We start from the raw sequence: 14,498 nt of genomic DNA, 5'->3' as shown, positions 1-14,498 counted from the left end.
ATGGACCGGTTAGAGATGCGTTAGAGGGGTCGTGGATGTGTGTAGCTGCAGGGAGCACTGTGTTATGGGTTTCATTTGGAATGAGTGGGTCGAAATGGCAGTTGACTCGAAAGGCCCATCGCCCGAGTAGTGCCTGTGTCCAATAGTTTAGCGGAAGTGCAAAGATCGAGTCTGTTCTGTCTATTCTAGCTCTATGCCGGCGTCCTCAGGATTTCAGTTTGGAGACCATGCACTCTCTTTAAAAACCTCAACCGTCAAGCTCTTTTTTTAAAATATGCAAAACCTTTGTACTTGCACCTTTTTATTACCATTTGAGTGTTTTTACATGTTTTACTATTTCGCTGTAGGTCTACGCTACACTTGGCTGAGGATTTGCGTGCGTGTTCGCAGCACGGAGAATATGTACACTACACTAGCTAACATATCTCTGCTGTACAACCTTTCCATTGCCCCTTTGAAAAGGATTTGAATTAATTGACACTCACACTCTGGCCTGCGTTATCTTTTGAGTTTCATCTGTGTATTTAATATTTATTCAGCCTTTTGTGTTTATTATTATTATCATCATCTCTTGTACTGTCGCACAGCCTGTTGCTTTGAGCTGTCTTAGACTGAAGTGGTTTGTTTCTGATCTTAGCACTCTACAGCCAGTAGTTTAGTTACTTTGGCGGAAAGAAAAAAACATGTCCTTACATTTCCTTGAATTTGTTGACACTACCTAGGTTAAGATTTTATTCCTGTACCAAAGTCTTACGGTGTTTTCAGTGTATTGAATACTAGGTAACCCTTTCCTGGCCTGTCCCCTTTTAGGGAGCCTATTAAGACTGATGAAATATGATGTATTTCTCTTACTACTCTTTACAAAATGCAGTCTGGATTATTCAACCCAGCCCAAAATGATTTTGAAATTGTACATTTGAAAGTGAGCTCACGATGTTATCATATCCGCATTTTCAAATAACACAATCAGTATGAAAGAAACAATGTAATCGAAGACCAATCTCTGCATTTTATGAAGACATATTGTACTGCCCATTCCTCCCCTTGTACTTTGTCATTTAAATAAATTAAGTCAGCTTGGATAAAATTAATATGGACGATTTATTTCCATAAAATACAGTACAATGAATGCATTGATATACATTAAAGGTATTATTAGATATTTTACCGAATGGTGATTATTTTTTTGTTTATCAAGAAAACACTGAATGAAAAATATCTGTACATCAGTAAGAGTGATTCTCAGAGATCAAAGGTCAAACATCTCTTCCATAGCATCCCAGTACTGTGAAGCCAAATCACCTAAACCCCATCACATACGCCCTTTTTTTTTCTTAAAAGCCAAGGCAAAGCAAACAATCCGTCAAGAATCTGTTTACTGTTATTCATCCGTCACTGTGGCATCTCTGTACAGATCTACAATATGTACAGTCACTGCGCGGGCAATCAAGACCAACTCTCAACACACCCTGCTCTAAGAAGCCCCTCCCCCTCCATGCTCACTGTCCAATCAGAGAAGTCCTACTCACACTGTGCATCAGACAGAAAATAAATCAAATATATATATATAAGCTAATCATGAGCGAGCGACAGAAAACAAATAGTGCCAAATGCTCTGCTAAGGTTTGTCTCTCTGGAGTTTAAATGTTTTCGTTCATGTATTTTTTTTTTTTACAAATGCTCGGGAATGGGGGGGGGAGGGTACACATAATTGGAGAGCATTAGAAGACGCATGCAGCCACTGAAGACGCGCCTCGGGGCAGCTCCTCTGCTGCTCCTTCACCCCCGCCCAGTATCTTTGTTCTTCCGTTTCATGGCTCCTCATGTGGAGTGCTTTACAATGTGTGTTTGTGCGTATGTGTGTATGTGTATGTGTAGGTGTGTATGCATGTGTCCCTCTCTCCCAGTAGTAGTAATGGTGGTGGTGGTGGGGGAGGAGGCGAGAGACGGTGATCTGCAGGGGCCCGCTCTAGGGGGCCGGCGTCTTGGCGGGCTCCGCCTGGTGTATGCTGACCACGCCCGAGGACTTGAACTTGGGCAGGTGGAGGCCGAACTTGTTCTCCACGCCGGCGAAGGTGGCGGCCGCCAGACGGTAGCCGCCCACGTGCTCGGCGTGGATGGGGGGCAGCTCCGAGATGCGGGACTTGGGGGTGGGCTCGGAGCCGGCAGGACGACTGGGGGGGGGGGGGGGGGGGGGGGGGGGGGGAAGAGAGATAGAAAATATGTTTTTCCCAGAGAATTGTACATTTAATGTCTAGGCTGACGTCCTGCTGTAAGGTCCAGGGTTGATGACCATGACCGCCATAACAGGCAGGGTTTGAACCCTTTGGACTTAACCCAGTCAAATTCTGGGGGCTGGCGGCCTTACATCGGGGGATACATCAGCCCACTGCAGGTGTATGCTAAACGACCGACTGAACTGGAGAGGCGATATTCTAGATTCCACTTACTGTCCGCCAAAGTCCACATAGAACCACCTCTGCAGGAGCTCATAGGTCAACAGAGTCACACCGAACTGAGGGGAGGACCGGCACACACGCGCTGGGGAGGGAAGAGAACACACACACACAGGTCATCCTCCTCCTCCTCCTCCTCCTCCTCCTCCTCCCCCATCACCATCCACAGGAGCGCGTCTCACCTCCGGCTCCCTTCCACAGGGCTCTGAACCCCTCCTCCTGCATGATCTTCCTGAAGCAGTCGATGACGCCCGTGTAGCTGGTCTGGCCCGCCCTCGCCGCCACCTGCAGCCGCGTCTTGATGACGTCCGCGGGGGTCACCAGCGAGGCGGCGGGAATACCTGGCGTGGGTCAGCGGCGCAGTCAGTGGGCGGTCAATCCTTGATTGACATCTCTCGGGGTCATTAGTATTTTGGGTTGGGGTTAGTGTTGTGGGTCTGGTTGCCAATAATAGACCACAAGCAGGTCAGTCAATTACATTCTAGATCATCTCTAAAAACTTGATCTTGACACTACAAATACCATTATCATTACAAAGGTTGTTTTATGAATGACAAATATGCATATTCTCTTTCAATTTTGAATAAGATCACTCTTCAAGGTAAGTTATATTGTCGTTATATCCGTTTAATTTACTTTCTCTTTTAAATGAGGTTACCTGCAATGGCGCCGGCGGTGAGCAGCTGCAGTGCTCCCAGCCTGCCTTGCTCATCAGCAAACTCTGCCTTGACGTGGGCGTACACCGGGAAATATATGGCTGAGAAGGGGATGTCCCTCAGGAAACACGCTTTGGCTCCCTGGACGGGCACACATAGAGAAAGAGTAGAATCAAGAGCGTGGGAAAGCAAAAGATCTTTTGGAAATGAGAGGCCGTGGGAGCCGGACGCCGGCGACGGTTAACCCCTGAGGTACCTTGTAGAGGCCGAAGAAGCCCAGGTCGCGGACCACGTTCAGGGCGCTGACCCTGGGGCCGGTGGTGATCTCTCCGGCCACCTGCAGGCGGATCTTGACGATCTCCAGAGGGTTGGTGAAGATGACCTGGGAGCCCCCGGCCTGCGGGGAGAGAGAGAGAAGGTGTTAGAGCGCCGCCAGGTGGAAACAACGCGCTGCGGCTCAAAGGGAGCAATTTGTCACCTCGGTCGTCATTGGTTATCAGATTAATAATTAATTATGTATAATCATATGATAAAATAAAGTCTGAATATAAGAGACGTGACCCCCAAAGCCCCACAGGGTGGGCTCTACTTACACACGCTCCCGACATAACCTCTGCGATGAGAGGAATGGAGCCGTCTTTGGTGGTGAACTTGTCTCTCACAAAGTCATTGACCTGCAGACAGGAACACACACAGTGAGCGGTGGGGGACTTCACATCAGACAGGCGGGAGGGGGGGGGGGGGGCTGGAGGGGCAGCGAGTGGAGGCTAGGGAGAGGTGAGGGGGCTCACCGTGAGTTTGATGGCCTTCTCCGGAGCCACGCCTATGAGCTGGGGGACCAGACCTGGGGGACGGCGTCAAACAGGGGGACAGCGGCGTTTGAATTCAACGGACACCAAGTCACACAGGGGCAGAGAATTATCAGAACAAAACAGTTCATCAGAGACTTAATCCATACGTTATTACGGATTAAATTAAGAGTCGTGATGCATAATTCAGAGCAAGAATTTCTCGTCCATGCGACCAACTTTTTGAGAATGTGCTAGAGGTTGCATAAGGTAGAGTCGTTTGCATTTATCCAGGTTGCAAGCGATACAGGGTCAAACTGGAGCGATATACAGTGAGGGGAGCGATGAAGGAGCGGGGTTGGAGAGAGGGAGAGCAGAAGGAGAGCCAGAGGCCGGCGCGGCGGGGCCTACCTCTGTAGAAGCCGAAGACGCCCTCGTAGCGCAGCACCTTCTTGGCGCAGTCGAAGCTGTTCTTGTACATGAGCTCTCCCACGAAGGAGCCCGTGGACCTCTGGTTCTGCATGCGGGTCTTCACCAGGTCGATGGGGTACACCGCCGTGGCCCCCGTGGCTAAGTGGACACACACACGCACACACACACAGGCGTCAGACCACATGACGGGGGGCTAGATGGCTTGTCTGAGCCCGGTGTTGTGTCTCTGTCAGCGGGACTGACCTCCAGCGATGGCGCCAAGGGAGAACCTGTAGGCAGACTCCGCTGCTTGGAGATACACCGGCCTCGATGTGTCCCCCTGGGCCTGGGAACACACACACACACACACACACACACACACACACACAAGGTATCTTTACCAACCCTGAGGGGCAAATTGATACACAGCCGGCAGTGAAAAAGAAGCAGCAAACACATAACGTATAAGACAACAAATAACACACACGCACTAAATAAATGGTTGTTATGTCAGCTCTTCAAGTGAGCGTGTCTGCAAACGTATCTAGCGGATAGCACTCACTCCCTCACTGCAGACCCATGACCACACGCCCAGTACCTGTTTCTGGGCCTCCACCAGGTGGTAGGGCAGAGAGCCTTCCTCTAAGGGGGCTATCCTCTCGATGTCGGCCAGGTTCAGACGCCTAGTGAGACGCACAGGACGCAGAGCCACCTCAACATTAGGTGGCGTCCTAAAACAGTTTGGGGTCCATGCATATTCTGTTTGCCTGAATTTCATGTTGGGTTCATGCTTTTTGATGATGACGATGATGATGGAGACGAAGAGCGTTTCTTACCCAGAGGCGGAGTGAAGCCCGGAGAGTTGGTACAGGATGTCAATCTCCATCGGAGTGACCTGGCCAAACCTGTTGGCGGCGTGGACAAACTCCTCTACAGGAAAACGGGCGGAAGGGGAGAAAGACATTTCATCAGTTGCCATGGATACATGACACCAGTTGCTATGGATACTGCCAGATAAAGAAACAGTCACCGTCCCCCAATCTTAAAAAAACGTACCTGTGTGTGTGCCTGTGTGTGTGCCTGTGTGTGCGCCTGTGTGTGTGCCTGTGTGTGTGTGTGCCTGTGTGTGTGTGCCTGTGTGTGTGTGTGCCTGTGTGTCAATACCTTTGGTGACCAGCGTGTCCTTGCGCGTGCCGGCCAGTGTGCTGTAGATCTTGCGGATCAACTCCATGTTGTTGAGGAGGGAGTTGAAGGCGTTGAAGTAGGAGAAGCTGACCATGTGCGAGGTGTTGCCCCCTGCAGCCTAGAGAAGGGAACAGCGACTTGTTATCACTAGTGGGGAGGGGAGATCAGCCACCGAACAAACAGGGCCGTTGCCCTTTCACTTTCAAACGTATTGGTGACATTATCGGTTTGACATTTAGCAATGTTGAAATGGGAACAGATAAGTGAACGGAGGGGAATCGTACGGATAAAAGTCACGAGGGCAAAATTACAACAAGGCCCAGATGAAACCAGAAACCAAATTGGTCTCATAGTAATTTGAGTCGTAGATCTGCACCGTTTAGTTTGCAAATCAGACAACAGTGAAACCCCCTTACCGAAACCAGGTTCTCCTCCACAAATGGCGTGAGCATGTGGTGCCGGATGGTGGCCATGATGTCACTGAAGTCCATGGCGGAAATGGCGCCGCTCTTGCCATTGTCCTTCTGGGCAAAGGCCTGGCGGGCATGCTCCAGCTGCAGCTCCTACACAACACACCACAGGGCCGGGCGGTCAAACACAGGAGCCCAGAGCCACACAGCACGTCTTTTGGGCCAATGTGGGGCTGATATAAGACATTAATGCTCATGAGCACTATGGAAGTCAGTGTAAGAATTTACAGTACTGTAAATACTGTGTATTTAGCGTGTATCTTTATTTTTACAAGATCCCATATTTAACTTTTTTATATATGGAGTATTTAAAAGTGTGATATCTGATATGTATATATATTTTGACTTATTAATTGTTCACCCGCTTTGGCAATGTCAATATTTTTTCTCATGCCAATGAAGCTTTTTTTAATTGAATGGCACGTTTATGTCTATGTTTTTTGCAAAGCTCTGAATTAGTTAGGGTCTCAACGGCTTCAGAGGCCATCCCCCCCAAAAGAGCAAGGAAAAACTCCTTTAATATGTGTGTACATAATGGAATTATTGTGTGTGTGTGTGCGTGTGCATGCATGTGTGCGTGACCCAGTCGTACCTGTAGGAACTGGGTGAACTCCAGGTAGCTGAGGCGCTTCTTGCGGTCGTGGCCGAAGTGCAGGCGGATGAACTCACAGTCCCAGTTGAAGGGAATGTGGTGGTGCACCGTGGTCTGGCCGAAGATATCTCGCACATTCTCTGCATGATCAATTAGAAACGTACCCGTGAGCCACGACAAAACACAGCCCTTCCATCCTCTTTAGTCAAATAGCTGCCTTGATCTGCATTTACGTCACACGTTTAATACACAAGTCCCCTGTTGTCTAAGTACGACAAAACGTGTGTGATTAACATCGGCAAGAAGAAAATCCACACGTCGAAGGCTAAGTCTTATATAATCTGGTCAACAATACATCGCCTAAAACCAAAAGGAACACAACGGGTCCTTGTAGAACTCCATAGTTAACTCAGGGTGTGTGAAGTACTGCAGAGAGTAAACCCACTTTTCTAATGGACACATGAAACCAGTTTCTCCTACCAAAGGAAATGTCTCCTGTTCCTGTCTTGTCAAACAGCTGGAAAGCAACTATGAAGAGGGCGTCTGGGACACACAGCACCGACTCGAATGCTAGGAACTCCTGGAATGAGATCAGTCTGAGTGTGTGTGTGCGTGTTTGTAGAGAAGAGACAGAGAGACAAACATGTGTTATACTTTGTAAAGGGATCATCAATAGCCTTGGTTAGACGGAAAGGATGAGTCCTGTAATGACAATGCAATGTATCGTGATGATCAGAGTAACACCATTTTTTCTTTTTATTGGAGTATATTTGCCCAACCTACAGTAAAAGTTTAAAAGGATCTAAAAGGACTTCCAACCCTTCCTCTTTTCAGATGTAATGATTAACCCACATAATCAGGACTCTCTTAATTCATGCACTAATCATAGAATAATAAAGATAGCCCATGAGATTTTAGATTTAGTACATCAGTAAGCTGACCTAATAGCGATCGTGGATCAGACAAGACCCACTCCAACTTCAATTAGCGGTGATAAACACAACGTGAAGCTCTCTTTGTGTGTGTGTGTGTGTGTGTGTGTGTGTGTGTGTGTGTGTGTGTGTGTGTGTGTGTGTGTGTGTGTGTGTGTGTGTGTGTGTGTGTGTGTGTGTGTGTGTGTGTGTGTGTGTGTGTGTGTGTGTGTGTGTGTGTGTGTATGTGTACATGTGTGCGTGTGTGTGTCAGTCAGCTTTTGTGTTGGGTTGTGTTTGGATCTACCCGTCTTTAGTGGTGTCTGCCACTCCAGCGATGAGTTGGACAGTTTTGGGGTTGTGGTGGATTTGCGTGTGCAGTCCCAGGTACTTCTGGACAAAGTCTCCTGGGGTCATTAACTTCTCGCCATCCTTGTCTGCTACGCTGGCATACTGAAGGAGGAGACGACAACACCAGAGGGTTTCAAGCTTGTGAAGCGCACCCTCATAAAATACAGTTTACACAGACACACGACATCTGGGGTATGTGGGGTAGGTAAACATTTCTTTATTATGTGGCGAGGAAACTACTAATTTTAGCACTTATCTTCATACAACATTTCAGAAACACTACACTGCAAATAAGGCAACAAGAACTTTGCATATGCAAAAACACCCCCCCACCCCCAAGGTCTTTGCAGGCTAATGCATCCAACATAGCCTCGAACACATGTTTGCGTGTGACGGGTGTGGTTTTATGGTTTCTATGTGTGGCAAATACTGCCACACATAGAACCAACAGGGCTTTGTAAGCAAGAGGGGAAAATAAGTAAACGAAAGCAAAATATGCAGCCACCTAGTGATGGTTCACATAGAACCAGCTGATTACACAGTCGTTACAATGACTTTACATAACCAATCATTCACGGAAATCATGACTTTCGAAGGCAATTGTAAGTAGCCTGCAGGACTAGCCTTCAAATAAACCCAAATTTGCTTGAGACTTGGGCAATCAAACGGTGTGGGAGCACAATTCTGTTGTAATATGTTGTAATTCAGATCGTGTGACACAACCTTAGAAGACCTCGAGTTATGAAATTGGTTGTTGTTGAATCAAAGTTGAAACGATATAAGTATGAGTAACATGAATGAATATATATTTAGTTATTAGATAAATCGTACTTACTTTCTGGAAGATTGCCTTGAGCTCACTTGGGTCCGCTCGTTTGGTGGATTGTATCTGGAGACAATTCAATAAATTGATTTAGTATGTTGTCCAAACTGCAGAAATTCCATGTATCGTCTGCGAGGTGAAGCGGGGATTATTATTCATAAGCGGGGAGCTATGATATTAATCACACAACACCAAGCCCAGAGCAGCTCAGGGTTGAGGTCTCCTTGAAACGGCCCCAACCTTGAGACAGCTCAGCCCTCAACAGTGGGCTCAAAGGGACTCAAACGACAAACTAAGGCTACAAACACTGTACCGTGAGGTGGCTATCCGAGCAATAACCAACCAGCCAGCTATAAAACCAAACAATCGGAGCTAGTAAAGGCTAGCCGGGGTAGCTAGCGATGTAACCATTCAGATGGAAGAGGACACAAACCGTACGCTGGATTGAATAGTTTAAGCTCCAAGAACCAAGAAGACAAGGACGAACACAGGGGAAAATAATGGTTTACACGAAGCGAAACCGGCCGAGCCTCGATCTTTGATCTCATCGATCAGTCTGACAGCTGGTTAGCAGCACAGCGTCTAGCTGGAGGTTGAGGATGTCTCATCAAGGCCAGCCACCGCCGGGCGTTAGCCCAGTGATGCTACAGCCTCCCGACACACACTATCTATCTGCTCCTTTTGTACTCGAATAGAGCCAGCACCCCTATCTTCACCGTTCACACGCTACAAAACCACCAGAAGCATGCAGCAATTGAAAGAAAAAACGTCAAAACGGTTAGGAGAGCTCTGCCGAAGTCACCTTGACCGCCATGCTGGTGTGACGTCACGTACAGTGACGAGCGAGCGGATGATGCGCGCGCTCGGGGAGTCGTCTTGTTGTAGGCGAAAAGAAGTGTGACACATGATGGGGGCTGAGGTGCTGGGTCGAGGACGCAGCGTCGGAGGCGAGGGGTCACATTGTTTAGCCTAATGTGTAACCAATGTGTGTGAAACAATAGGTACAGACAGGTTGATGATCTGCATGTTTGTCTACACTACAGTATAGTGTGTAACCGGGTCGAGGTAAACACCCAGACGTCATGTGTCAACACTGGGAAGATGATGTGAGCAGGTGCTTCACTTTCGAGGAATGCACCGAATAGATTATGCTGCAGATAGTATTTTTTACGAGTGGACGAGTGATTGTTAACTTCAATGGCATTCTTAAGGTGTGCGTATAACTGTATAACTGTCAGTGTGTGGTCTCTGATATGCTCACCTATATCTCGATAAATGTCTAGTGATGAAACCAAACCCTCTCATGTCCACACAACACATGCATATCTATTGGCATGATTTGTTGAAAGGATCATATGTTATGCATGTCTGCATGGATAACGTTTTGCACATGTCTGTTTAAGTGTTCATGTGTACACAGTTCACAATGTGCACGTTTGATAAATTACAGCCTATACAATGACTGATCACAGTTGATACATCTACTCGTATTATAATGTGGCTGTCAGTATGTAGCAGATCTTACGAAGGCATAGGAATGCGTATCCATACATGACATTGTCATTCGAGAGCTCACCTGGCTTCTACTACTTTAAACTACTAATAATTAAATTGTATTAACACATTTTTAGTTAATATATAATAAATAAAAATGTATATAAAATAAATAATATATACAAATATTACCTATTAAATGGTACTAATTATTTATTTTTTAAGTATAATTGTTGTTCTAAAACAATAAAAAATATAATTGCTGACGTTTATAAAAACGGGTATTTCAGCCTGATCATCCGTGCTCGTATCCATAGCACGTGACTACTTGTTGTATGACAATATGGCGGCGCCCTGTGTCGCTGGCTTTGCGTCGAAACCAGGTATGGGTAACGCACACTGTTCTCTCTCACACTGTCAAGCAGGAATGATTGCGTTTGCGATATCACAGCATCTGTCAAATCTACCTGTTCAACAGATACATTTGCAGATATCGATGCAGGTGACGAGTGTCAGATCCGATGTAAATAGCTACTTCTGCTTTTGACTGTCTTAGTAACAAATTTTGTGTAGTATTAAAACTCAAATCTATCTTGTATTACATTTTTCAAAAGTAAAGGCTTGTCGTATAGACAAAGGCAGCACGCATGGAACTTCTCCACCCCAATGACAAAACGTGCTCGGATTTTTGCTTTGGCCTGTCCTGTCAGATGGTTATTTCTGTCTCCAGGGCTGGGAGGTTCCCTCGGGAGAGCCTGTGCTCTGTGGATGCACGGTCCTGCTGTCCCACGTCAACAACACAGGAGGTTCTTCTGGCGGAAGTGGAATAATTCAGATTTTTCTCATAATGTTGTTCGGCCGGCTACCGTAAGGCCTGCTTACTCCGTTCCCAAGGTACCAAATAAGGGAACAACAATTTTTATTTGAGGGTTCCACCTTGCCCTGTGAACAATTGCAAAAACACTTGTCTTTTAAGTTACATTCTATTAAAATACCACTGTCATAGAAATTTAAATACTTTCGTTTTCACTTGCTTCATGAATGTTTAGTTAAAAACTTTTTACACAATCACAACTGATACTACTCATGTCATGTTAAAACAGATCACTAAAGTTGAACTATATCACTGGCAAATAAAATTTCCAATGATCCGTTTCTCTCTGGATCCTTTCCAAAGCACATTGTGCGACCTAACTATATTGGCAAAGCAGCGGTCCCAGAATGGCCAGACTATGTAGAGCTCATGGACCAGGAGCAGATCGCGGGGCTCACCAAAGCCTGCCAGCTGGCAAGACAGGTGTTGCTACTGGCTGGAAGTTGTCTCAAGGTTGGTCATATGCATGCATCCCTTCATTTGTGTAATAAACTAGATGTTATTATCACATTCTCAATTAGTATCGCATATGCTACGATGCGAAAAAACGAATTTGTAGACTAGTTTGTATCTTCTGTGAAAGCCCATGGCCAAGAATACAAATAATAGGGTGCCTGCTAGAATGCAACTGTCTCTCTGTTTAAAGGTATAATGCATTTATCCTGTCGTTGTTGTTTTTAGGTTGGCATGACGACCGATGAGATAGACTTCATAGTTCACCAAGAGACGATTAAACACAATGCGTATCCCTCCCCTCTCCGATACGGGGGGTTCCCCAAATCAGTCTGTACTTCTGTCAACAACGTGATCTGTCATGGTATACCGGACAGGTACACACACACACACACACACACACACACACACACACACACACACACACACACACTGTGCTGCAATGCTTGTTTTCAGATGTTGAACTAGTGGTTGACCCAAGATAAATCTCATTGTGCTAAATCATGATTATTTCTTGCAGCCGTCAGCTCCAAGATGGAGATATCATTAATGTTGATGTGACTGTAAGTTGACGTGCCTTTACTTGCGCTACCGCCACACTTGTGTGCACAAACAAAAGTCATTTGAATGTTCTGATGCACAAGGTTCCTGTGTCTATTATCCTGTCTTTTTATTTATGCAGGTTTACTTTGAGGGTTACCATGGCGACACCTCAGAAACCTTCTTGATTGGCCAGGTGGATGAGCCCGGGCAGCGTCTGGTTGAGATAGCGAAGCGCTGTCGAGACGAAGCCATCGCTGCTTGCAGACCCGGCGCGCCGCTCAGTGTCATAGGGAACACTATTAGGTCTGCACACCTAACTACCTTTCCGGCCTATCTATCATTGTTCTTATCCTAGTGCCATTACTTCCTCCCTTCCTTATTTTCCTTTTCTCTCTTCCTTCCTTCCTTACTTTTTCCTACTTTTCTTCCATCCCTTTCTTTCTTTCTTACTTACTTACACATTTCCTTCCGTGGCTTGCCTAGAAAATGCATGCATGGATAAAGTGTGTACCTCTACAATTTGTGAAGTATTTTATTTTTTTTCGTCTAACGTCTTGCTGTGCATTTGCAGTGAGATAGCCCTCACAACCGGCTTTGAAGTGTGTCCCTATTTCATTGGCCATGGAATAGGCTCCTACTTTCATGGTCATCCTGAAATCTGGCATCATGGTAAACGTTTATTTTTATTCAAAATATATACAGGATTTATGGCTTTTATAACTTCCATTTAACCTTCTTACCTTTTTCTTTATCAGCAAATGACAATGACATGACCATGGATGAAGGCATGGCCTTCACAATAGGTTAGTCAAGTTCATGTGTCGCTTCATAATATCGTGTATGGCTGTGAATGTTGGAGTTCACCTTCCTCTGATTTGCAGAACCCATAATAACGGAGGGATCTTCAGAGTTCAGAATCCTTCGAGATAAATGGACAGCAGTTTCTGCAGATGACAAAAGGTATGTTTGTATAGGGTCTAACAAAGAGATAACAGCTAACCATTGCCGAGCCATCACGGTATCAACATCATTCTACAACCACAACTAACAATAGATAAGGTATACCGTTTTTACACTGCATCATAAATGAGATGTGAATTTTGAGATGTGACGTATACATTTGCAGGTCGGCTCAGTTTGAACACACAGTGGTCATCACCTCTGATGGGGTAGATATCCTTACCAAGCTTCCAGAAGAGAGCAGTCTGTGACCTGGTGGAATCCATGGTTCCTGGCCTGGATACTAATATTTAGTGTGTGTATGTGTGCATTGTGTAAATTTCAACTTGTATGTATAAAGACACAGATAAAGTATCATTTTATTGTAACTTTCATGCCATATGTCTCAATGTTTTTACTTTAAAAGTGTTTTAACAATTTATCATTTATTAGACAAAGGACATAACGTGTATGGTGGTTGTACCTCAAACCATAATAACTGTAGTTTAGTTGCCTTCATGCTTATGGGCTTTGGATAACTTCATGTGTTTGTTTTTAAATGGTGGATTATTGGCCACATTGACAGGTCGGGCCTATCAGCAGTCGTTGATTATCTGTCGGCTGGACTGTCTTGCACTGCTGACCTGCACTACAGTAAGGCAGGCATTTTGCTGACTGTATCCCTGAGCAACGTATCTGAGTCTACACCCCAAAATACTGGGCAGAAATGGCACTAACTACACATTATGTCATTCAGTATTATGCATTGTTGGCACACTGAGTAACAGAAATGTCCCTAAAACCAGAAAAATTAGCATAGTCAAGCCCCGACTTCTCATTTGATAACCAATGTCGAAAACATTCAAGAGGCTTTTCCATCCCTTTCCTTTTGGGAACACTAGCTTCACATATTTAAAAAGTAATCACGTTGAATTGCTCCTAGTGGCCCAGTTGCAAGTTCACCAATCAGCCAATAGATGGCAGCATGACTATATTTCAGCATGGACATAACGAATAGGGTTTCTTCTGAACAGAATAGGCAAGTAGCACTAAGGTAACTACTTTGAAGGTTAATCATTTTGCAGAGTAAAACTAATCAACTCCCTTTGTATAAAGTTGTTTTATGACGTTGCCCATTTAAATGGTAAAATGTCTATTTTGTGCTTTAATTAACATTCATAAAATGGAAAACGTACATTAATTACATAAAAACATAATCCAAGGTTAGGGGCTATAGGCTGGCATAAATAATTTAAAACACTGCACCACACCCAGGATTGGTTGGCTGATACCCTTCAGCCATGGCCTTGAGGCAGCATTCCTTGGGCATTTTTCATTTTTTCTAATCTTTCTTGTCTGCAGTTGGAATTGATAAAGAATATGTTCCACTGTTTCCAGGTCCCATCTCCTTATTCTTATGCTAACCCTTATTTCCCTTCATGTACTTCAGATTTACATGCCAACACCTGTTCCCATGTAAATCGAAATTGCTTTATTATGTATGAGGACATCAAGTTCTGGGGATATATCTGCAAAGCTTTCAATTTGGTGA

The 14,498-nt window shown here is 45.4% G+C and overlaps 2 protein-coding genes across 2 annotated transcripts; one reads left to right on the top strand and one right to left on the bottom strand.

The window, feature by feature from the left end:
• Nucleotides 1-1,082: 1,082 nt before the first annotated feature.
• On the bottom strand, nt 1,083-9,551 carry slc25a12 (solute carrier family 25 member 12). The gene is made up of 18 exons (XM_060059538.1): nt 9,446-9,551; nt 8,656-8,709; nt 7,777-7,922; nt 7,039-7,154; nt 6,559-6,698; nt 5,913-6,059; nt 5,476-5,614; nt 5,148-5,241; nt 4,910-4,994; nt 4,576-4,657; nt 4,312-4,470; nt 3,904-3,956; nt 3,706-3,786; nt 3,369-3,509; nt 3,115-3,253; nt 2,639-2,797; nt 2,451-2,541; nt 1,083-2,174 (listed from the first exon to the last, which is right to left on the bottom strand). The coding sequence occupies exons 1-18, from the start codon at nt 9,455-9,457 to the stop codon at nt 1,970-1,972; spliced, it is 2,043 nt and encodes a 680-aa protein (XP_059915521.1). The 5' UTR covers nt 9,458-9,551; the 3' UTR covers nt 1,083-1,969.
• Nucleotides 9,552-10,427: 876 nt separating this feature from the next.
• metap1d (methionyl aminopeptidase type 1D (mitochondrial)) lies at nt 10,428-13,339 on the top strand. The gene is made up of 10 exons (XM_060059537.1): nt 10,428-10,520; nt 10,868-11,031; nt 11,315-11,464; nt 11,693-11,841; nt 11,985-12,027; nt 12,147-12,310; nt 12,579-12,676; nt 12,763-12,810; nt 12,889-12,967; nt 13,134-13,339. The coding sequence occupies exons 1-10, from the start codon at nt 10,481-10,483 to the stop codon at nt 13,216-13,218; spliced, it is 1,020 nt and encodes a 339-aa protein (XP_059915520.1). The 5' UTR covers nt 10,428-10,480; the 3' UTR covers nt 13,219-13,339.
• Nucleotides 13,340-14,498: the final 1,159 nt, after the last annotated feature.

The sequence above is a fragment of the Gadus macrocephalus genome, chromosome 8 (genome assembly GCF_031168955.1).
Source record: "Gadus macrocephalus chromosome 8, ASM3116895v1".
Classification (NCBI taxonomy): Eukaryota; Metazoa; Chordata; class Actinopteri; order Gadiformes; family Gadidae; genus Gadus; species Gadus macrocephalus.
This window is presented reverse-complemented; position numbering and strand designations above follow the sequence as displayed.